General features: G+C 41.3%; 5 protein-coding genes and 1 non-coding gene across 6 annotated transcripts; 3 read left to right on the top strand and 3 right to left on the bottom strand.

Moving 5' to 3' along the window:
* Positions 1 to 11: 11 nt before the first annotated feature.
* Positions 12 to 6762, bottom strand: ipmkb (inositol polyphosphate multikinase b). The gene is made up of 6 exons (XM_049760188.1): positions 5622 to 6762; positions 4026 to 4111; positions 3837 to 3933; positions 3590 to 3762; positions 3128 to 3209; positions 12 to 3065 (listed from the first exon to the last, which is right to left on the bottom strand). The coding sequence occupies exons 1-6, from the start codon at positions 5851 to 5853 to the stop codon at positions 2344 to 2346; spliced, it is 1392 nt and encodes a 463-aa protein (XP_049616145.1). The 5' UTR covers positions 5854 to 6762; the 3' UTR covers positions 12 to 2343.
* A 193-nt stretch (positions 6763 to 6955) lies between these two features.
* Positions 6956 to 11695, bottom strand: naglu (N-acetylglucosaminidase, alpha). Its single transcript, XM_049760186.2, has 6 exons — positions 11176 to 11695; positions 9897 to 10044; positions 9685 to 9831; positions 9439 to 9524; positions 8756 to 9012; positions 6956 to 8314 (listed from the first exon to the last, which is right to left on the bottom strand). Exons 1-6 carry the CDS (start codon positions 11586 to 11588, stop codon positions 7101 to 7103), a joined length of 2265 nt encoding a protein of 754 aa, XP_049616143.1. The 5' UTR covers positions 11589 to 11695; the 3' UTR covers positions 6956 to 7100.
* A 381-nt stretch (positions 11696 to 12076) lies between these two features.
* tfam (transcription factor A, mitochondrial) lies at positions 12077 to 14117 on the top strand. Its single transcript, XM_049758587.2, has 7 exons — positions 12077 to 12333; positions 12644 to 12780; positions 12893 to 12963; positions 13081 to 13230; positions 13368 to 13463; positions 13579 to 13635; positions 13727 to 14117. Exons 1-7 carry the CDS (start codon positions 12248 to 12250, stop codon positions 13985 to 13987), a joined length of 858 nt encoding a protein of 285 aa, XP_049614544.1. The 5' UTR covers positions 12077 to 12247; the 3' UTR covers positions 13988 to 14117.
* Positions 14118 to 14338: 221 nt separating this feature from the next.
* Positions 14339 to 17058, bottom strand: zgc:171971 (uncharacterized protein LOC569690 homolog). The gene is made up of 8 exons (XM_049758586.2): positions 16386 to 17058; positions 16273 to 16319; positions 15949 to 16103; positions 15759 to 15886; positions 15555 to 15630; positions 15261 to 15484; positions 15045 to 15197; positions 14339 to 14965 (listed from the first exon to the last, which is right to left on the bottom strand). Exons 1-8 carry the CDS (start codon positions 16575 to 16577, stop codon positions 14828 to 14830), a joined length of 1113 nt encoding a protein of 370 aa, XP_049614543.1. The 5' UTR covers positions 16578 to 17058; the 3' UTR covers positions 14339 to 14827.
* A 427-nt stretch (positions 17059 to 17485) lies between these two features.
* On the top strand, positions 17486 to 22220 carry LOC125991075 (cerebellar degeneration-related protein 2-like). The gene is made up of 6 exons (XM_049758585.2): positions 17486 to 17745; positions 19177 to 19289; positions 19365 to 19513; positions 19612 to 19776; positions 19854 to 20061; positions 20121 to 22220. Exons 1-6 carry the CDS (start codon positions 17667 to 17669, stop codon positions 20874 to 20876), a joined length of 1470 nt encoding a protein of 489 aa, XP_049614542.1. The 5' UTR covers positions 17486 to 17666; the 3' UTR covers positions 20877 to 22220.
* A 612-nt stretch (positions 22221 to 22832) lies between these two features.
* On the top strand, positions 22833 to 22905 carry trnar-ucg (transfer RNA arginine (anticodon UCG)). Its single transcript has one exon. It is a non-coding gene; the product is annotated as a tRNA-Arg (tRNA).
* The last annotated feature ends 287 nt before the right edge of the window (positions 22906 to 23192 follow it).

Raw genomic sequence — 23192 nt, forward strand, 5'->3', positions numbered from 1 at the left:
GCAAAGGTGTATTCAGATGTGATTGTTTTTATTGAATGTTAAGTAAACAATTTATAATAATGGAAAAAGTGCCTGCTTTAGTACCAAAGCCTGATTATCAGACTTTACATACGGGTTACAAGTTGCATTACTGTCATTAAACAAAAATATTTTATTCATGATTCCCTGTGTAAATCTGTATGATATGACATTTGTTAGCTTACAAGCAAAATGAACAGATCGATAAAGCTGCCGGAATGAACGAAAAATGATGTTCAAAACACAAAGACAGGAAAAAGAAAAGTAATTGACAATACACATGGCAGTTACAGGAAAATAATGTGTGTAAACATCAAATAGGACTTCAAAAAATGTGATTCTGATCACAAAAGAAATATACTTTAGTCATCTATTTGTATTTAGAAATGATTGCGAACAATTCAGTTCATTACAGATCAAATAAAATATCTAATGCAGCCTGCCATACTGAAACACAATAAGGAGCCAGTTATAGTGTAGAAAAAAAAGATTAGCAGCAATTTAAAAGAAAAATTAAAACTAAAATATGCGTTACATTGTTGGTGAGAAGACTAACGAGATACACCATCCCACCAACAAAGTTAAAGAACTGAATTTGAATTAGTTGGAGCTTATTTTTATTTTTTTTTGGTGCCCCTTTTCACTTTGGATTGCATCATTCATCCATCAATCATTGCATTTAATCCGATTAATATCATCCAATGTGTGTGAAATATTTGCACTGTCAGTCCAAAAACCAGCCTAGAAACTTCTAGAAAAATGACACCACTCTAAATAGGAGTCAAACAGGATAGAAAAGATAGCCATGACTTCCAGCATCCATACAATGCCCAAAACAAGTAACACAAACAAACTAAAGGCCATTCTTTGCTGTCTTTCTCCATTCACATCCAATTGATCAGGTCTACAATCGGAAAATCATGATCTTAACCAGATACCATCGATCAGAACTAGGTGCGGAGCCTCAATAACACGACAATGACAACGATAAAAACGACAAAGCCATAAATGTTGATTGACGTGGACTTAAACACTGAGCATCTACACAGCACGAGGATCATCTGGCTGGGGAGCAAAAATGGCAATGGCATGTATTCTTGGTGTTCATTACCTGAGTTACATCCCTGTTGACATTGGATTCAACAAAAAGACAAAATGACAATGTCAAGAAATTGAATGGCAGTAAAGTGTGTCAGCTTTACACTTTGAACAAAGGATGACCACATTCAAGCAACTCAAGTTCCAGTTTGGTGGTTTGCTAAGCGGGAGAGGTGTTTGAAATCCAGTTCAACTCGAGTATTTGTCTTTTTTCAGGGTCTTAATGTCAATCAAAGTGCTTTCTTGTATTCCAAATCCAGGCCAGTATTGCTATGGTAACCTAATGTCGGATGGAAATAACGGCACAAGCGGAAATGACACACCACTATACAATCTTGGGTAATATTGACGTACACAGTAACACGAGTTATTTATGCAGAAATAGAACTTGGAAAGAGACTTACCTTTTATTACTCATTTAATTATTTAAAAAATAGAAATTCCCTCAAAAACGGAATGTGAATGCTGAGAGATGTTTACGCACCAAAAGAAATAACAGATAATCAAAAGCGAAAATGCCAGTTCATAATAAAAGCTGATTTATGTTAATATTCCAGAAAGCATTGTTGTGGTATACAAAAAAAACAAAAAAAACATCCCTTCTGAATTCAAATAGAACTGAAGAGTGTTTTGGGGGGTAGGACAACTTTTTGGGGATGACAACTTTTTTTTTTTTTTTTCCCCCCATACTGCCAGTTTAGCATTTTTAGTTTTCATAATTTGTCCAAAAAAAAAGTGTTTAGGAAGCAATCAATTTTTTTAGGGTAAAAATTAAAAAGAAGACATTTTGATGCGTTATGGCAGTGAAAGCTTCTCTCAGCATCCACACCATTAAGCACAAATCTAAAACTGCTATAAATAGTATCAAATAGTTACTATGGTAAAAACAATACAGAAAAATCTCTGGCTCACTCAGGATTTGAGATGTTCTGATATACAACACATACCTAACAGTTATTTTTTTTCTTCTTCTTCTTCTCTCAGTGGCCTCAATATAAAAATAGACTTGTCAAATCCAGTGCATTACAGGCAAAGTGGGGTCACATTTTGGAGTGGACCCAGCAACTGATGGCAGAGGGTCCTAATGCCGTCAAGGGATTGCTTAGTGCATGGAAGCCTCAGCCTCTGCGACTTCCGCTCAGGAAAACCATCAACGCACACACACATCACAAGCCGGTGAGATGACTACGACGGCGGTGGTTCCGAGAGCGGACGGCGAGGGCGAGTCTAAGCGTCGTCAGAGAGTATCTGGTTCAATACGCTCAGCAGGTGCTTGAGGCCGTAGATGTAGCCGTGATCGGGGCTCTCGCTGGGGAAAACGTGGGCAAAGTCGATCATCTTGACCTCCACCTGCGCGTTGCCTTCGCTCGCCTCGCCTCCACCTCGCACGGTCTCCGCCTCTCTGCCGCCGCCGCTCTTGTCTCTCTCTCTATCCTCACCCTTCCCTTCACATTGGGATTTGTTTCCGTTTCCGTTTGGCGGTTGCCGGGACAACCAGGTGGAGTTGTCTTGCTCGACGGATACGGGTTGGCGCGGCGGCGGCCCTAAAGTGGCGTCGTCTCCGCCGCTACCTTGAAAGCGAGCCTTGGCGCAAAGTTGGAGGCCGCCTTTCCTGTGATTGCTGAAAATGGAGTCTCGGGTGCAATCACGGGGCTGAATGTTGTTGTTGTTGTTATACTCTGCCATCTTTTCATTCTTGCCCCCGACTTCCCGGCTCCTTTCATCCTCGCCGTCCCAACCGTCGCCCACGGCGGCCGGGCTGTTGGTGGCGATGGGGCCGAAGGTGCTCGAGGAGGGGATGCCCTCGTAGACAAAGAGAAGAGAGCTGGCGTAGAAGACGAGCTGACGCTGAGACTCGAACCAGTGGAGGATATTCTGTACTCTGCGAATGCTGGCTACTATGGCATCCTTCCTCAGACAAACGCCGTTGTGGAAAAATTTCGCCAAGCCTAGAGAAGAAAAGAGTTGGGGCTTGTTAGGAAAACAAAATAACGATGACACACAAACATACCATCTTTAATGGTGTCCTTCAACAGTCCCCTTCCATAGTGCTGGTCAAACGTGTCAACAGTGTCACTGGACAGCTTGTAAACCTGTCAGGAGAGGAAAAAAAAAAAAAAAGAACTCAATGTCCTACACATTTAATTAACCCTAACATTTAATAACATTTTGTACTGTTTGTATGCTGAGGCTATCTCAAAGCAAACAGGAAATGCTAACAGCACAAACACACGGAAGGGAACGGAAACAAAGTGATAAATGTTTTCGATATGTTTTACTTGCATCTTTTTCAAAAGATAAGATGTACTATCAGTCTTTCCTGGACTCTCCCACCCACGTTGATCCAGTAATCAGATAATATCATGATGGGTCACTTGGTACACATCATTCTGCATCTATTTCTGATTTGAAATCAGTACTTTTTCTTTTTTAAATATGGTGTTCTCCATTAATATGAGACTTCCGAACTCACCCTCATGCCAAGCACCAGGAAACCTATCTCCTCCATGAGTGGGTATTTCCTGATCTGCTGCTCCCTTTTCTCCTGCGAGGCAAATGGATCGTAACTTCGCTGGCCCAGCTTCACGTCCATGATGCACGGCTTGACGAAGCGTCGGGTCACATCTTCCAGCTTCATGTACAGGTCTGAGGCGGTAACAGGCACAGACAATCTTGACGACTTGTATTGTAGAAGCAGATGTGCAAAATCACCTCTTTACCATTAGGTGCATCAGGAGAGGACAAGGTGCCGTAATATTTTGGGAGATGTGTCTGGAGCTCAAGAAGGCTTGGGTCACAGCAATCCTCTGCATACACCTAGTCAAAAAAAAAAAAATACAGCCAAATTGAATATCTTTTTTTTCTCCATGCAGTTTCTTTGTATGTGCCAGCATGAACATCAGTATTACCATGCTGTAAAATTGCATCTCCCTTGGTCCTCGAGGTGGAGGCTGCAGTTGCTTCAGGACCGTTCCATCAGGATGCTGCAGAATGCCTTCAACAAACAAAGTATTTCAGAATTATTGTGGGGGAAAAACGGGACGGAAAATGGATGGATGGAATGGAGATTTTTTTACACTTGCGCTACAAATTGTTACATTTGGTTGGTTTCTTTTTTTCCCCCTCCACAGCTTGTAAAATAAGACACAATATATCAAGTTGAATGGAGCCAGCCTAGGAATGTGTGCACTATAATGGGGCATGGAGTCTCAAGCAGACTACAGCTCAATGTTTGTGACAAAGCAACATATTTTCCTTTTTGATCCAGGGTGACGTGCATAGAAATCTCTCTGCAATATTACTATTAGCAAGGTATGAGTAATGCAAGCAGCTGCTGGGGAGTAAAATGCGCTTTGATTACTCCTACGATTAGAACTGCATGCTGAAAGAGTGTGTGTGGGAAGAAAATGCAGATTTTTACGTATCCTGGATATGTTCGAGATTAAGTTTACATAGGAACCGCGGGAAGTGGTATCGGCCAATGATTTATCACCTTATGGCTTGGGGGAAAAAAAACAGGATACATATATGTCAGTTGATAACACTTACAATGGGTTTATTTTACTAAAAGAAAACTCGATGGCTTTATTCACATTATGGAACTACACTCCAATTTTTTTTCATTCACAGAAATACTTCAAATCATAGTGTGTTTTTCCTCACGTTAAAAAAGGGGGAGGTTCTTTGTGAGATATAAGACATTAAGCAGAAGTCCAAAGGTAAGCATTTATGGCTTTTCCCAATGCTATTAAAAGCTTAATAAATTAATTTAGGTATCAATAAAATTTCAACTTGCTATCATATAGGCCAGGCAAACTATATCTATGTAGTATAACGCTTCAATAAACCTTGAAATGGCCCTACGTCGGTTTCCAATTGAGCAAGTTCGAACAATGCCGACCGCCTATGTAGTATATGTAACAAACGAGCAATGGGAGGAGCACTTACGTATTGTGTTCAGTCAGCAGCTATACAAGATGAGCAGGATTCCACTGTTTGTTCAACACAGCAAAGCCTGCTTGAATCCATTATGTGACTCAGTGTATGCGGAGCTATGAGTTAATGATTAGGAGTAAGTTTAGAAATACAAGATAAGATCAAACCATACTGCTTAACTCAATGCTGCTTTGTTTCGACAGGTAGCAAGACCCCAGGTAAAATACTGTTCATATTTCGTCATCGTAATAAATCATTTGACATTTTCCTTGAAATGAGGTGCACCTACCGAACCATACTTGGATAAATGATTAAACCACATTTTTGATTTAGTACGTGTGTTTGTTTGCGTCACCTGATTGCCCTAAAACGGAAGCCTTCAGATTATTTTTTATTGATTATTTTTTATTGAATTTTCCAATTTAATATTTATTTCTATGAGACATTGACCAGAAATTTTTACCAGTTTAAAAAGTCATAACCTTCTTAAACTTGCATCATTGCATACTTCTTTAAAAGCAACACAATTCAAATGTTATATACATATTTGGGGGTGCACCTGTACTTACCCACTTTATCCACTCCATACTTGTGACCTGCGACCTGATGTGACAGCGGCACGCAGCCATTCAAGTGAGCCGGTCCTTGTGTTCCAATTGTCCGGTGAGCACTCATTTCTTTGGTGGAGGCAGCGGGAGAGATGCACGGGGTCATGTTGACCCCCACAGCGGAAGTCAGGTCCAGTCTACCGAGAGCTAAAGAGGACTCCATCATCACTTGATGATGGTGACTTGCTGACATTTGTGATCAACGACGAGGCCCAGTAATCTTCGTCTTCAAGCAAAATACATCTATTTCTTGAAAGTCACTGTATGGATTCACATACTTATTACGTAACCAACACCCTGGATGCAGTTGCAATAGTGTTTGGGCGTGAGGTTGTCAAGTCTTTAGGGAAGTGCTCCAATCCAGACGATAGCAAAGACACAGCGGCTCCGTTCGCTCCTTTCGACTCCCGCTTGCAACTTGAGGGACGTAGGGCAAAAGTGTTATCCCCGCTGTGACCTGCTGTGAAGCAGAGCTCCCGAGGCGCGCTGATTCAATGATTTTCATATCTTGATCGGCAGCATAAATACAATTTGGCCACATCCCACTTCCTGACAGCGTCGATCAAAGGTGAACCATGCTCGATTTCCGCTCAGGGATTTCAAAATAAAACCACAGAGGCATGGTGCGATACACAACGAGGCGAATTAACTTGCCAGTATCGGCGGTTATATAATATTGCGCCATTCCAATTGTGATATGTACTCAAGTCAACGTCTATATCAAATAATACTATCCCATTTCCGATCAATTTGAGCTATTTTGAAGAAGCTAAGTTCCTCTTTTCAGACAGAGCTGTTGAGTCTCGTGGGAACTGATATTAAGTTTCGAGTGGTGTGCAGCTCCCATTAGCAAAACAAAAAGCAGACTACACAAATGTAGAGTAAAACGTACCGGAATTACCAAAACGCTTTAGTCCAATGGCAGATTCCGAAGAATTCCAACAGTCAAAAATGAGCAAAACATTCCAAGTGAAAGTCTATTTGTGATCAATAAGACGAAACGCGACAGTCGTCAACCATTAATTCAGCGTAAACGCGTGGGACACAAACATATCGGCTCGAGTGACGTTATCCAATGTCAATTCCGTACTGTCGCAAAACATGTTGTCACTCCTTTACGGCAGCCGTGAAAAGTACTCCCCCCCCTCCCTAACGAACTGTCATCTCTGGAATGTGTATTGCATACTTGTTTACATTTGACCTCCTTTCTTAATGGCCAGAATTAAACGTGAATTAATTTTGTTTTAAATAAATGTTTGCATTCGAAAACCTGGTGAATTACAGTCAAGTCATAATTCGACAAGGGGCAGGCAGATTTTATTTCTATTTAGATTCTGTGTCCGATAAAACATTTATTTTGTTTGATCATTTTTCTCATCAAGAAGTTTGGGGCACCTCTTCACATTCTTCATTTATCAAAAATGTAGTCTTTGTTGATCATTAAAGTCTTTTCAAGGTTTTCAAGGCTACTGGGTAATACTTTAGGAAGATCCTACGGGTGATCTCGTACGTGTCACCTTGAGGCTTTGTGGGGTACTTTTGACCATTATAAATAAATCCTTTTTCTACCTGGAAGACCGCCTGGTTGAAGGCATCTTGCTTAAATGGCTGTCCACTGTCCAGACACTCCACCAGTGTTTGGACAAAAAGGCCCCATCGTTGGGCGTAGTAGTCCTCCATGAGGCCTCCCCACTCCTTGCTGGCATAGTCATGGATTTCACCATTGGGGCCCCACAAAGTCAGCTGGTTCCTGGCATTCATATCATAAAGCTGGGCCTCCTCCTCATCAATAGCTAAAGATCTGGCCTGCTCCAGCCATGTTCCCAACAGGAAATTCCGATCGCTGCAAAGTAAACGATTGAGTTCTGGCAGAAGGTCGTATATGAGCACCCCTGCTGAAACCAGCAGTTCTGGCAACTTTTGTTTATGAAAAGCATCTGCAATATCCAGGTAAAACTCTGTGGTTAGAACTTGTAAGACCTCCCGGGTGACATCTACCAGATCGTACCGGAACGTTTCCTTGGACATAAGAGAAGGAGCCGCTTGGATGAGGAGTTTCCACGCCTTGAACAAGTCCGCAGGGTCGTACCAAAGGTCGGTTTGCATGCGGAAAGAAGGCCGGCGTACCAGAGGGCTGTGGTTATGATTTCGATAATGCGGCACGGTGCAATTGTAGACGCTGGAAAACAGGAGTCTCCACGCGGCGATCAGACTGTCTTGCGTGGTGCCGTAACGACGTAGCGCATACAGAGACGCCCATTTGACCAAGTTGACGGGCTCCTTGCGCCACGCCAGCTCGCTCATTAATTCGTACATGACGGGATTCTGCTCGATGCCCTCGGGTGCCATACCCACGCCGACCATGGTGGAGTTGGGGAAATGCGAGGCTTTGAAGGGCCCCGAGTTGACACTCTCAACTGTGCCAAAGAGACCGCTGTTGCCGCCAAAGTTTTGGAGCATGCACCAGATGAAAGGCTGTCCGTAGAAAGACTCTGTGTAGGAGAAAATTGGCTCCGTCTCTGCAAACAAATCCAGCACGATCATCCGTCCAAGTGGCACGCCGTGTAGTAGGGCCTGGATCTGGGCAGGCTTCCAGAAATCGGCAGCATTAAAGAACAACCAACCCTGCATCAGCCAAACTGCCTGAGGATCAACTATGGAGAGAGCGAGAGACAAACACACATTTAAAAAAACAAAAACAAAAAAAAACCATGAGGAACAAGAAAGGGACTGTTCTACAACATGGGTGAAATGTTTAACTCAGTAGGGGACTTTTTGAAGGGTCCCCAAACTGGGACAATTAATTGTACTTGAAAATAACAACAAATTAACATTGGCTATAATCTTACAAACTGTTGCGCTAAAGTTCACGCACTAAAGCCGTTTTTCCAAAGTTCCACTTCAGTTGAGCAAAATAAAGTTCCAAATGGTTAAGCATGACCTGTTTTACATTGTTTTTGGAAAGCGCTTTGTTACCGTGGTGAATTGTATTATATTATTCGGTCACAGGCTACCGTAATAGCTGCATCCCTTTCTTGAAGAAAATAATTCAATTTTTTCCATAATGGTTTGTGTACAGATAATTGAAAACTCACCTGCGGTCATTGAGGCAAAGACGGCTCGGCTGACCGCTGACAGGTAAGCGGGGTCTGAGGAGGGCGGAATCATCTCATTGAAGGTGTCCGTGTTGTAGATGTGATCGGTCCCAAATTGTTTGATCACCTGGGAGAGATAGAGGGAACCGATCCGGAGGAAAAGCGGATCCCTCGGGTCCAAGATATAGGAGCAGGAGAAGCTGCAGTTGAAATGAGACCAAGGCCCCAGTCTTGTTACATTTGCCTCTGGATGCAACCTGAAATTAAAAAAATAGACTTTGAACAAGTTATAGAACATACTATGGAGACAGTCAAAAGAAAATCTAATAAATATGCTTTTATTCTGAAACGGATGCTTTTATTTTGAAATGTGCAGGTGGCTTAACTGAGCAAGCGCAGCAATTTAGCGTAAGTTTTCCACTTCTCAATCAACTATTTTTCCAAAAAGCAACTACAGTGACAATGCTAGAAGGGAGAAAAAAAAACTTTAATAAAATACATTAATACCATTTTACTACATATAAAAAGTCTACACACCCCTTTTCAAATTGCTGTGCAAAAACACTGGTAAATGACTTCTGTATTTTTGAAAATATTGAATCTTTTTTTTACACTATATGAAAATTTAACAATGATAGTACTAAGAACTGTTTGCAATGGCAGAAAATATCATTTTTTTTAACCTGAGGAGTCCTTTGGGGATGTTCCCAGAGAAGGCTGGCAGCACTGGAATCATGCCAAATGATCTCATGCGTGCCAAGATTTTAAACTGTAAAAAAAATAATAATAATAATAATAAGGAATTTTAATCACAATGAGCCCAATAGATGTTGCTGTATGTTAAATATTAGTTTAACTCTGTACTGAACACTACTTTTTTATCTGTCAGATTGATTTGATGTTTATTAAACAAGATAAGGTCACAGTACTTGGAGGGTCAGCTGGTTGACATGCCAGGATTGCGGCAGAGGCCCACCAAACTTGAACATGTTTCCCATGCGGTTCCAGGCCAGAAATGCCGGGCCGGCGAAGAATTCTTCCACCTCTGATTGGTTCAAACCAAGAGCACGGTAAACCTAAAAGCAAACATTTGGTACCGTTTGACATTGAAGAGACCAAGATGAAACTTTTTTGCTCCTACCTCTTGCCACAGGGCCTCTTGTCCAGTGAAAGCCAATGGAAGATTAATCCCATTAAGTGCCATCCAGTCAATCTCCCTCTCCCACCTTGGCCAGTCCCACCACACAGTCGAATAACTTGCAGTGCAGACATTCTGATAGTAGCGGAACCTGGACACAGACCAAATGTGATGAAGATGAAACATGGATGCTGTTTCCATGGACTGAAATGCAGAAATGTTTCTTTGTACTAATAGTTGAGAATCATGTATTGTTGAGAACGCACAGTTTAGTTGCGATAAAGTATGAAAGCCCCTCTTTTGTTGTCACTTGTCAGGGCACCTCTGATGACTGCCGAAGCCTTTGAGTGACAAAAACCGGTGACGTCAAAGAGAGAGCGGGAATGTGGCAAATTGGTACAGGCTGCTCAGTACAATATGGAAAAGCGGACATTAAATAAGCAACCCTGGAACAGATTCGATTTAGTTTGAGATGTTATATTAGATTATGGACAAATCTTCAAAAATGGACAAAACTATTCCTAAATTAGATAACACCAGACACCTAGAATGTAATCAATCAGAAAATTGCCAAACAAAGATGTTGAGTTCCCTTCCAGTACCCAAAGTCAACTCAACTTTGACCTTAAAACAAAAAGCAACATAATGGATTAATAGCACACCACACTATAACCAACTCCCTGAGGACAAACAAGATTTCTAACGAGCCTGGAATGAAAACCATCAAGTCGACACCCGTGTAATAGACTATTATACAGTCATGGGAAAAACAAATAGTGCCACACTTTGCCATGCTTCACATGGCTTTTTCAGTCTGTGCACATGACATAACTAGGGTGAGCTGATGCGGCTCTAATTTACAACGGTTAATTGAGAGAAATGCTCCTTTTAAAAGGACATCGTTGCCGCAAGTTTTCTTTGCCGCCCGAGTGAACAATGAAACATAATGAGTGACAATGCTCTATTTGTCATGCACCCATGTGTTTTTAATATGTGCTGCACAATGCAAATATTTCCATGACATACGTGTTGCGTAAAGTGCAAATAAAAAAATTATACTTTTTATATGAACCTCCAAAGCTAATATTAATTAATGAACATGAAAACTTGCTGTTTCATTCTTTTTTTTTTATTTAAAAGCATTTTCTTTAATTGTGTTAACTATGACAACCTTGCCAGTTAATAGCAACACCAAATCCAACTTTTTATTTTGCCGGAACACACCGTCCGTCTGTCTCCACGTGTCGGTGTGTTGACAGAAGACACGGCTCGGGTCACTGACCTGTGCTGGGTGTTGATGCGGAGGACACCGGTGACTTTCGGAAGAGGACGGGGCAGATCCAGCTGATCACCGGACCACGAAACGTGACAATTGCAGAAATACTTCAAGTAGTTGTAAAGCCCCGAGGCCACAGACACTCCAGTGTTGCCCGTAACGACTATCTTGTTGTTTCTCGTGGATTTGAGCTCACACACATCGAGGCTGTCGTTGGAGATACTCCGATTAACTATGATGATGAACTCTGTGGATCGGTTCCCCAGCAGGCGTCTCAGCAGCCCGACCACAGCTCTGCCCTGTGTCTTGTCGCTGGCTTGCGCTTTTAAGTGATCCAAAGATGGAAATGTACATGTCGCGGTCACGCACAGGTAGAGCACGACGGCGACAACCAAGCTGCAATCCCTCGTGGGTGACATTGCGATCCCTTCGACAAGATTTCCCACCGCAGCTCAGGTTTAAAAACAGGACGATGGCTCCATTTGTAGTTAACCAGGAAGCGTCGCGTTCCCGACGAACTGCGAGCCAATCAGAACAGTTCTTGCTTTTTCTGTCAAAAATAAGTGTACTGTATTATTATTATTTTTTTTTCAAATGTCGTTCATAACATTTTATATTACATTTTACCTTGCTTATATTTGTTAAACTTGAATGTATTCGTGTCATTTTCTGGCATTGTGATGCTATTTTAATAAAACAAATATATGCGTGTACTTATACTTGGTTGGTACAATGTGTTGTAGCAAATAATTCAAACAAAAATATATGGATGTATTTTTTAGTCATAAAAGAATCATTTATCATCATTTTATAATAATTATCATAATTATAGGCGAAAAGCGAGGGTCCACTGATTTGTTTTATCCTCCAGTCCAGTCGGTGGCGCTAAAAAATATTTTTGTCGATACCCATAATCCACCGGGGGTGACTAAAGGCGCCTTTAGCTGCAGATTGTTGTGCTGCATGTGTGCAGGACTGAAGGATATCGCATGCATGAATATACAATCGTTGTGGATTTTTTTGGTCTCGATTTTTTATTGATCCACCCGACGCCATTTTAGGTGCAAACAACGTCAGCATGGCCCCGTTCGGTTTAGTGACCGCAAGTGTCAGTCTTCTGGCCAAGTCCTTCAATTTCTTCACTTGCACAAACACTCTTCCAAGGTAGATAACTTTGCTTCAAGTAACTTTGCACACTTTTCTTTTATTGTATGATTAGTGCAGTATTTGGCAATGTTTACATATTAGTAAGAACTAATCTGAAATGATACCACAAGGGAAACTTCATAAGATTGTGCATTTCTTGGTTGTGGGGGTCATTTGTACACTTGTTTTCTTTTTACGCAATGAATGATCCAAATGCATTCACCAGGAAGTCCATAGCAGTGGCTGAGCTGCACTGTGATTGTTTACAGCAGGGCTATTCAATTCCAGTAAATGCAAGATAGTAATATTTTTATCTTTGGTCTATCAGAGTCGTCGTCCGTACCACATACAGGAACCAAGTAAAATGCTTGTCCACCCAAGCCAGTGAACGTCCAAAGAAGCCTCTCAATGGATACATGAGATACGTCATGCAGCAGAAGCCAATCCTTGCAACTCAGAACCCAGGTAAGCATATTCATCTCCAATCATCTCACTAATGAGTGGCTATGACATCATGAGGATCTTTTCTCAAAGCCTATGCTGATACAACTGTTTATTATAATCTTGTTTTCTTTAGATGTCAAAATAATAGATATCGTCAGCAAGATCGCCCAGGAATGGAGAGTAATGAAACCAGAGCAAAAGCAGGTACTTCATCTTAATCGCCACGGTGGAATTGTAAACGTCATCTGTTCACGGTCATCGTATTTTATTTTATATATGTTGACGTAATGCTAAATGGCCTGATTGATATTTTCCATGAAGCCGTACGAAGATGCATTTCTGCGGGACAATGAACAGTTTAAGAAAGAGCTACAGCGCTACAAGGACCAGTTGACCCCAGAGCAGATCCAGCAGCAAGTCATCGAGAAGAGGGACAGGCTGGCCAGGAGGAAGGCCATCCGCAAAAAGAGGGTAAGGGAATCAAGAAGAAGAAAACTCATGATTGCTTGTGACCTGAGATAGCAACTCAGTCAACAAGAAGAACAATAAAGAAAAGATCGCTTTACTGGTTGAATGTTTGAATCGTCAATATTTTTGATGTGATTTAGGAAGCAACCACTATGGGCAAGCCAAAACGTCCTCGCTCGGCATTCAACATCTATATGTCGGAACATTTTGAGGAAGCCAAAGGAGCAAACACACAGGTTAGTATTACCAACAATTTGATTTGTGTGCATCTCAAACTTACTTTTTTGTAACCTCCCGACACATCATGATGAATTTGTATTGTCTAACTAGATTTCATGTTTTGTGTTCTAGGCAAAGATGAAGACTCTGTATGATGACTGGAGGAATCTTTTTGGAAATCAGAAGCAGGTGGGCCTTATTGATTCTAAAAAAGTAGTCACCGCCCTAAATATTTAATTGCTTTGTGCACAAAATGTATCAAACTGTCCATTTGTTCCAGGTCTATACACAGCTGGCCGAGGATGATAAAATCCGCTACAAGAATGAGATCAAGTCATGGGAAGAGCACATGATGGAAATTGGACGAAATGACCTGCTCAGAGACAAGACTATCTCGAGTCAGAAGCGACAGGCTGCACAAGCTGAAAAGGCCAAGATGAAAAAGAAAGTCAAGAAGCTGACCCCCAAAGCCAAATCAAGAACTGCTAAGAAGGCAAAAAGCACCGTTGCAAAAGCTACCAAAAAGACAAAAAAGACTTAATCTTTGTTTTTTAGCGGAATCTCATGTTCCAACTGTTATAGACTACTATGTTTTGTTGGTTTCTCCTCTTATTTGGAGTTGCTAAAAAAATGTTGAGATTCAGCAGAAATTAAAGGCTGTAAACATCTCCCACTTTCTTGCTGTACAGGCGTCACGTTCTGTAATATATAGTCATACTTATTTAGAACATACTCTTAGGATTTATATATCATTAGCATCACCGTCCTTTTGTATTTTTTTAAATAAAAAAATGACATCTACTTTGTTGTTATGTCAAACGACATCAACCTGACACCAGCGTTGAGAAAAAAGGGGGAAGATCAGAAGAACACAAAAAAAAATTCTCTGGCAGGAAATCTACAAATGATATTTATGAAGTGCACAACTTAAACTGTTCAACGAGTAGAGTATATACAAAACATTTCAATATGTGACAAAAAGGAGCATTCACTATACAAACATTTTAACCTCGTCGCTTTACCTCGGTAACTTCCAAACTGGTATTGAAAAGGATACCATGGCAAAAACTTTATTAGTAAAAACCAGTGGAATAATACTAGCTCACAGCTAAACAACTTCCAAATTTGTATTTGTAGTAATTTGATTACTAAAATGATACAAATTGGAATAATAAGAAAAATACATTTGAATCATTTTTAAACACATTTGATCATATGCAAGATTTTTTTAAACATGTAAATAATACATATTGGGAACAGGATATAACTGACGATCGTTTATTCAAGTTAGCACTCCGGGCTTATTAGCTGCCTAATAGATCAATGCAAAACTACATCAATAAAACCCTCATGCTATCATCATCATCTGCCGGTGAGATGATCAGGATCCTTGTTGCTGTTGTGGTAATTGTTCCAATAAAGTTTGGAAATTTGGAGAGACGACCAATTTATGTTTGACGTTTCCTAACACCATCATGTCTCCTGTCTTACTGCCGGACACATTCACAGACACCAGTTGCTGAAGAAAAAATAAAAATAATATTTTTAATATTACTTCCCTGACAGTGTCAAAAAATAAATTATACGAATGGAATTACCTGAAGGAATGACAAAGCAGATCCATTCGTGATGTCCATGACAATATCACCCAGCTTCATCTCCACCTTTCCAGACTTCCGTATTTGGAGTTTCCCCAGAAATCCCTCAGGGAATTCTGCCAGCCCAGGTGAGCTCTTCACCGAAGGAGACTCCTGGAGAGACACGGCAAACGATGGATCCCTTTATCTGAATCGAAATGCACGTTGTTGACTCACTTGTGCTTTCTCATGCAGAGGCTTCTTCTCCTTGGCTTTCTCAAATGTCGGTTCAGTTTTTTGTGCTCTCACGGGCATACAGTCAGGTAACTGCATGAAGAAGAGCTCCTCCTCTCCAGACAGGCAGAGATCGTGCAGGATCTCCACCAAAGATGGCTGCTCTCCGTTATATTCTGTTTTAAGTCCACTTGATGGCGTTTCCAGAAGACGTTTCTCTTGGCTTGCTTTAAAACAAGAGCAGGATCAAATGATGAAATCGGGATACAATGTTTAATTCGAGGTTTCTTTTCTTACATGTGCTTGTCTGACACAAAGGTAACTGGATAGGTTTCAGCTTGGGGTCATTCTTCAACGTTGGATCGCATATGAACTGGTGAAGCACAGACAATAACAAAATGTTGAAGTGGAGAATTTTTTTTCTTCTTGTGAAAGACAAAATTGAATTTACAAAATCACTCCCCGTGATCCTAGTTTAGCATTTGGTGTCTTTGAACTCACATCATCTCTTTGTAGTATTCTGAGGAGTTCATCTTCATCATCATCATCATAGTCTTGTGGCTCCTCTTTGATAGGTTTGATAGAAGATTTGGTGGTGTCACACACTTGTGCAGCAGCACCCCAGCATCCTGCAAGATGAAAATGAAAGTGTAAGGTGCAGCAAAGACACAACGTGGCAATGGACAAGCACCTGTTTTGCGTGGTGTGTCAGCAGGACCCTGTTCAAAGATGGAGTGAGACTGGATGGTCTGTGGCTTCTCTTTCCTCCTGCTTCTGGTCTCTCTTCTTTTAGCATCCCTCTGTTTCCTCTCTCTTTTTGGCGTCACTTCGATCTCTTCCTTTAATCTGGAATGATGTGGTTTTGAAGCAGGTAAAAGGTCAACCATTTTAATCCGTGTCAAACATGCATTTAGGGACCAAATGTGCTTTTGATCTTTTTATTTTTTTTTTTTTACAGAACACAACAAAATTCAACTATATTGGACTATAGCAATCTTGAATGATGACCACTTACTCATCTTTGCTTTTCCTCACAGCATTGACGTTTGGCTCAAAGGTTTTCTTTGGACAAAAGAGAAAAAAGGTGACATTAAGAAACCGTATGTAAGTCCATATGTCGAAGTATACCTTTGTTTTCTTCAGGGCACCTCCAAGTGTCAGATCCCTATTTCGGAGAGATGGCAGTCTTCGAGGTGCTGTTGGGCAAGGGATGCAACCCAGACCAAGTCCGTACAGTCCTCTGCTCGCAGGAAGACTCAAACTAGCCCTACTGTTAGTACCAGAACAACAGGGGACTTCTTCTGCCTCCTTCTTTTCCATAATTCAAGACTTTATGTCTGCAAGGGCGACATTTTGCATCTCCTTTTTATTTGAAAGTTAATCTACGATGTTTTTATTTCTGCAAATGGCTGCTAATGGTTTCGTTTTCACATGATTGAAATCGACAGTAGTCTTCAAAGTTAAAACGTTTCGCTTTGAAATGCACTTTTTACTAGATGATAGCCAAGTGATGGTGAAGATAAAAAAGGCTCAAAGCTCGTTTGTTTGCAGCAAATCCCGATGCTACAACTTCCGGGCGATGACTTCCAAACTCCGATTTTTGCAATGCGTCGGTCGGTGGTATGTGAGATTTCCCTTCCGCCTTGTGTCTCTTTTTCTTCTGTCCAACGTCTGGTCCTGCTCCCATAGGAGTCGCTTGCGGTCGCAGAAAGAAAAGTGCTAGTTTCTATTAGCACTTACTCCTGTCGTGTTTACCTCCCTGTTGTTGTCTTAAAACGACAATACCCAACGACAGCCACAAGAGGGCAGCAATGTGTTAAAAAATACCGTTGCATAGAAATAGTGTTGATTATATTTACTGGACACACAGGCTTAATTAAGCTATAACTTCAATTATTATTAGCAATATTAAATTGATGTACATGATCTGTAAAGGAATAAAAATAAGTCAAGGCTGTCCAGGTGACGCACCGGAAGTTGTATTGAGAGCCGACGTTGCATTCTAAAATAAAATACATTTGAAACATTTATGCAAGACTATTGTTTCAACAATACCAGATGAATGTGTTTTTAAAAAAAAATCCTTGGTTATCACTTAATTTACGGGCATCTATGTCTCTATATTTAGACTTTTTTTTAAATCCTCAGTGCCTTACCGTAATGCAGAGTATAAAGTGACGTTCGAAAAGTAAGTGGAGGCTGGCTTGAGCGCAATGACAGGAAGTGTTCATCTTGCAACATCACTGCCACGTCTCTGCAGCAGCAGCAGCACACATCGGGATGGGCAGTGGGGGATGAGAGGAAGAGAAAAGATCGTGGGAGTGACGGAGGAAGGAAATAGGCAGCCCTGCCTGGCTGGAAGTCTTGCAGAATTAAGAGGGATCTCGTCGCTGTCTATTGTCTTCCCCCATGCTAAACTCGGGCACGATGGACGAATTCGTTACCGAGGAAGAAGAGCCTTGGTACGACCAGCGGGACTTGGAGCAAGGTAAGATCCTCCTCCTTGGCCGCAGCATCCTAGCAAGAAGCGGCTGCAGCCGGCTGGCCGACCGCCGCACCGGGTCGGTGACATTTCTCCTTGGCACTCGCATTACAAAGGCTCAATGTCATGCACATTCTATTTCTTTGTGGCATAATCAAAACAACTCATTTTGAATTGTTTAGTTAAGTCCTAAACATGTCTTAAAAGCAGGCAGTGTTTTCCCCATAACAAAGCACTGAACGGTTGCCAAGTAGAGCATTTGCTCAGCTGGAAATGGTGAATTTCAATATCTTGTACTTTATTAGTGTCTGCCCTTGACTTTGATCATAATAATCATCATTTAAGTAATATTTATAAATTAAGGGCTATGTTCAGCAACAGGTTTCATAGCTCTAAATGATTGTATAAATCTGTGCTTGAAATAAAATGAAAGATATTTTGAAATTAGCATGAAAAATACATTTAGGTAAGCCGTCTCAGATTAAAACTTGCTGTTGACCAGTGTTATTAACACCAATGACAATGCTGAAGCCCACTTGCCTAATTTCTAGTCTCCTTTTTGTTGCTCACTCACTGTGCCAAGTCATCCGAATAATATATTCCTGAAGGTGAACTTGTGCTGATGCAGACAATGTGCCATAGCATGGATTTGTCTTACTTTGGCTCAACACACTGCACAAATGACTGTGTGAAGTTCAAAGTAGCTAAACTTGGAGCCATTGGAATTCCTGATGTTATCATAGCTCACGTTACAGCTCCAACAGCAGGAAAACAACATTTGCATGCATCTTTGTTTGGGCCTATTGTGTTTTCCCTCCTGGCCGAATTCCAGGAAGCGAATGCTAAGAATGGGCTTTGGTTTAAATCAAATGAGTGGCCTCCTGGACTCTGTTTAAGTGTTTGAGCAAGCACAGAGTATGTAGAGCTCACTGTACTTATCTTAAATATCCAGATGTAGAATTGTTTATCTATAAAACAAAATGAAAGCCTGCAACACAGGAGAGGAGGAACAGAAGAAGTCTTGTTTTCCACATTCCAGTCACTGGGGTGACACGTAGTCATATTGCCTTCGGAAGAAGCTAACAGGGACTAGAAACACATATTATGTACAGTGCACAACTCAGCTTTTTTATTTTTTTTATATTAAGATAGTCAATCGCAGGAAATGAATTTGAGCATGACGCAATAATGGGACCTTTTATGCTTCAGGCCTGTCTGGAGATGTCGATTGCAATATTTTCTAATGCGATTATTAGTATTGATTGGTCTGCTTCCTCTTTTGTCTTTTCTGCCTCTCTAAAGAGAAATGAACACATGGAGAGATGCAAAGAATGTTTTGGTGTTTGACTTTTAGGGCTTTCAATGACTTGATTGAGGTCCTAGATCATTTGAGGCGTCTATTTATTCCACCATGATCTTAATCTTTCCCATTTATAGACCTCCACCTGGCTGCAGAGCTAGGAAAGACCTTGCTGGAGAGGAACAAGGAACTGGAGGACTCCCTGCAGCAGATGTACATCACCAATGAAGAGCAAGTGCATGAAATTGAGGTAGAATAAACAGTGACTGCAATGGAGCTGCTATAGATCAAATGAATAAAACAATCAATTGTTTTTATCGCACAGTACCTGTCAAAACAGCTGGACGTCCTTCGAGAGATGAACGAACAGCACGCCAAAGTGTACGAGCAACTGGATGGTACGGCGAGGGAGCTCGAACACACCAACCAAACACTTGTGACTGACGGGAAAGCCTCACAGCAAAAGATAGAAAGGTAAACTTTCACTCAAATGCGCTACCATTCTACTTTCATTAAATTGAATGTATTTTATTTAATTTAATTTTATTTTAATGTCCTGCCTTTTGGATCAGGTTAACAGGGACCATTGAGACATTACAGAATCAGGTGGAGACCCTTTCAGGCCAGGTGGAGCAGTTGCGCTCCGTGGAACAGCTCCGAGTCAAAAGGGAGAAGAGGGAACGACGCAAGACCATCCACTCCTTCCCTTGTCTGAGGGAACTTTGCACAGCACCCAGGTATGCTGGTCTCACTCCTTGACCAGTCGGCTGGTTTCCACCAACCCGTGTTTGTTCTTCTACTTTAACCGCATCAGGTACGAAGATGAGTTTGTGGTGGGCAGGGCCGAAAGTTTTACTTTGGAGCCCAAGCGTCAGCCCTTCGAAGAGGAGAACAAGCACCTGAGAGAGGCCGTGTCAGCTTTGCGAACGGCAATCCGGGCAGAGCGAGGACGCAGAGAATGTGTGGAGAAGGAGTGCCATCTGCTCCTTACGGACTTCTCGCGTCTGCAAACACGCGTTCAGGTGATTGTCGTAAGATTTTTTTGATGTGACGACTATCTTACAAGTTTTTTTTATCTAAGGATGCTGAGAGTTGCCAAGCCAGGGTGCAGGAATTGGAGGTGGAGCTGGAAGAGCTACAGCAGCTACGCCGCAGCCGGACTTTCCTTCTCGGGAACGAGGACGACGGCGTAACCTTGACCCAGACTGTCCTCAATCGCACCCCGGAGACCGACACCTTCCTGGAGGAAGAGGGCGGCGAGACGGGAGGAGGCGTTCGGGAGGAGGCGGAGGGGGGAAGCGGCGTGAACGGGGAGGCTCTCCCCGAATCAAACCCGGTGAGAAAAAGCTGTAGCGACACGGCACTCAACGCCATGGTGGCGCGGGATGCGTCTGGCCGAAGAAGAGGAAGCTACGCGCTTCACGCCAACAGCGTGAGGAAGAGAGGGATGTCCATCCTCAGGGAGGTGGACGAGCAGTACCACGCCTTACTGGAAAAATACGAGGAGCTGCTGGGGAAATGCAGACGCCACGAGGAAAGCCTTTGCCACGCCGGCGTCCAGACGTCCCGACCCGTTTCCCGAGACCCTTCCATGAAAGACTGCGCTATGGGCCACGCCCCTGCTCCTCCACCCACTCCCACCCAGTCGCCGTCCACACCGGAAGCCATCGAGATGATTGGCAAGCAAGTGGAGGCGGTGGATAAACGTCTGGGGCAGAACGCTCCAGAGTACAAGGCTCTCTTCAAGGAGATATTCTCCCGTATCCAGAAGACCAAAATGGATATTAAATCGACAAAATCTAGCAAATCCAGCAAATCAGGCAAATCTAGTAAATAGGTGTTCACTTTTAGAGTAGTTTGTGCTTCTGCGCTGTGAAACGTCATCCTCCATTATCCAAATCCAAAAGTCCATCTTGGCTGCTTTAGAATACACTACAAATGGGGGTGAAAAAAAATCTGTCGTCATCTTTAGTCTTCTAACTAACTACACTGGCAAAACCTCCACCAAGGCAGAACTTTCAGTGAGAAAAGAAATGTTGAAAATGCTACGCAATTCTAACAGCAAAATAATATCAGGAAAAATGGAATGGCACACAATAGAACACAGTCAAATCAAATCAATGATATTGAACCGACTCTACGTTGAAATGAAAAACAGTCAGCATGGCAGTAAACGAGCACGACTTGCGTTTCCGCGTGTTCTTACGCCGCACGTTATTCTCAAAATGTAAACTAAGGCACCCTTATAGCGCATTATATAACTCTATAACTGACATGAATACACATGGAAATATCAGTACTATGTTAAACCATGTTGTATTTGAAATAATGGAATCTAGGAACATTTCTGTAAAAATAACATTGCTTTATGTTGACCCTATGGTGCTAGTTATTATTTTTTTTATGTATGAATAAGCTTTTATGTTTTACTTGTCAATTATGACATCTTGTTCACTTTTAGTGGGAAGTGAATCACTCTTGCGTAATGTGAAATTCTTGTACTCATTGTGCAGGTTGAGCACATTTAATCTTTGCTTAAGTAATCAGGCTTGTCCCATCAGGCTTGCCACAGGTTTGTTTTGCACATTATTTTTTTTTAAAGAATCATGTGGTGTCATGACATCTTATTATGGTATTTCATTTAACAACCTATTTAGTAATTATAGGCATGTTGAGACCAAGGCTTTGTCCATCATTTGCAGCCTACTTGACTGACTATAACTTTTTCATGATTAAATGCCTTTTTGCGATTGCCTGTGTATAGTAAAAAGCTTTATGAATGTTTTTTTTTTTTTAAAGCATTTTAAGGGTGCACGATAAGAAGTTGTGAAGGACAGATTTTTTTTTAAATATAAATTTCCGGGATAATGTCAGAGAATATGAAAAGCTCTGAATAAATACGACAGAATGACTGTGATGTAGCAAGTGCATTTGAAGCAAAGGCCAGTTAGAATGCATTTAAAGAAATATTACTACTAGTGTTTTTGTTTCATCTTTTGCACTTGGAATCGTTTTGTGCCTCTGTATATTTATTTTTTTACTAATACGGTGTCATTTCATCTATTGATCGCTTTACGTTTACTATCCATTTAATCATATGCTGTATTATGATTGTGACTCATATTTTGGATTCAGCAACTGTCTCAACAAAAAAACTATGATAATAAAGCCTTACACTGCAGTCATTGTTATTAATGTGTTCCAATAAGTAATTGAAAGTCGTATGAAGATACAAAATGCCCTCAGATTTTCTTGAGGGTCAATTTGACCCTATTCAAAGTTTAATGACAACTATATGATTTACATCATTTTCTTGTTGTTTATTTTAGTCATGTGACTTTAAGAAGTTGTTGAAATTAAAACAACTAAATAACAATAAAGCTGACTTTGACTTTGACTAAATTAAAACGATCACTTATTTCACTCAGTGCTCGCCTGTGCACATTCTTGTTGTTTGCATACACACACAATAAATAATTATATAATATAAATATCTTTGAACTGTTTGAGACGAATTAATTGCACTTTGCACTTAATTGAAACGAGTTAGGTGCTCATAAAGTAAATATGCACGCCTCCTTGCTCAACATGGCGTCCTCCACCCAATTTTTCCAAGCCGTACCACACTGCAGCTCCCAAAACGTGCACAAGGTAAGGCCTATTTTCTATTTACAGCTACCGTCATGGATAGGAGAATTATTTATCCGTGCATTTTCCGTACCTACATTGATAGAACCGTTTAAATTTCAGCGTTATTTACTTTATATAAAACATCGACAGCTCTTTTTGCCGTGACCGCGTGGCCTAATGGATAAGGCGTCTGACTTCGGATCAGAAGATTGAGGGTTCGAGTCCCTTCGTGGTCGAACTTTTGTTTCGTTGATTAAAGACACTACTGATTGTGTTTTCAACTTTCAAGATGGAACTGATTTTTATTTATGACAATACTTCAAAAATATATTCTACGAGCGCTTGCTACATAAAACCATAGGGATCGAAATACCGCATACAGCAGAGTGGCGCAGCGGAAGCGTGCTGGGCCCATAACCCAGAGGTCGATGGATCGAAACCATCCTCTGCTAGAAATGTTTTTTCCCCCCTGTGTTTTATATTTTGGAACAGCATTTTATAGCATTGTTCGGTCCATAATAAT

Source organism: Syngnathus scovelli, chromosome 21, assembly GCF_024217435.2.
Source record: "Syngnathus scovelli strain Florida chromosome 21, RoL_Ssco_1.2, whole genome shotgun sequence".
NCBI lineage: Eukaryota > Metazoa > Chordata > Actinopteri > Syngnathiformes > Syngnathidae > Syngnathus > Syngnathus scovelli.

Coding starts and splice junctions, on each gene's coding strand:
- zgc:171971 (XM_049758586.2), bottom strand. CDS start 16,577: ATGGAAAAGAAGGAGGCAGAAGAAGTCCCCTGTTGTTCTGGTACTAAC. Junction 16,104..16,272: donor GTGAGGAAAAGCAAAGATGA/GTAAGTGGTCAT, acceptor ACATCATTCCAG/ATTAAAGGAAGAGATCGAAG. Junction 15,887..15,948: donor TGACACACCACGCAAAACAG/GTGCTTGTCCAT, acceptor TTCATCTTGCAG/GATGCTGGGGTGCTGCTGCA.
- naglu (XM_049760186.2), bottom strand. CDS start 11,588: ATGTCACCCACGAGGGATTGCAGCTTGGTTGTCGCCGTCGTGCTCTAC. Junction 9,013..9,438: donor ATCCCCAAAGGACTCCTCAG/GTTAAAAAAAAT, acceptor TTTTAATTTCAG/GTTGCATCCAGAGGCAAATG. Junction 8,315..8,755: donor CTTTGCCTCAATGACCGCAG/GTGAGTTTTCAA, acceptor CTCTCTCCATAG/TTGATCCTCAGGCAGTTTGG.
- tfam (XM_049758587.2), top strand. CDS start 12,248: ATGGCCCCGTTCGGTTTAGTGACCGCAAGTGTCAGTCTTCTGGCCAAG. Junction 12,334..12,643: donor TGCACAAACACTCTTCCAAG/GTAGATAACTTT, acceptor TTGGTCTATCAG/AGTCGTCGTCCGTACCACAT. Junction 12,964..13,080: donor TGAAACCAGAGCAAAAGCAG/GTACTTCATCTT, acceptor TTTTCCATGAAG/CCGTACGAAGATGCATTTCT.
- ipmkb (XM_049760188.1), bottom strand. CDS start 5,853: ATGTCAGCAAGTCACCATCATCAAGTGATGATGGAGTCCTCTTTAGCT. Junction 4,112..5,621: donor GTATGGAGTGGATAAAGTGG/GTAAGTACAGGT, acceptor TGTTTGTTGAAG/GCATTCTGCAGCATCCTGAT. Junction 3,934..4,025: donor AGATGCAATTTTACAGCATG/GTAATACTGATG, acceptor TTTTTTGACTAG/GTGTATGCAGAGGATTGCTG.
- LOC125991075 (XM_049758585.2), top strand. CDS start 17,667: ATGCTAAACTCGGGCACGATGGACGAATTCGTTACCGAGGAAGAAGAG. Junction 19,290..19,364: donor AGCAAGTGCATGAAATTGAG/GTAGAATAAACA, acceptor TTTATCGCACAG/TACCTGTCAAAACAGCTGGA. Junction 20,062..20,120: donor GTCTGCAAACACGCGTTCAG/GTGATTGTCGTA, acceptor TTTTTATCTAAG/GATGCTGAGAGTTGCCAAGC.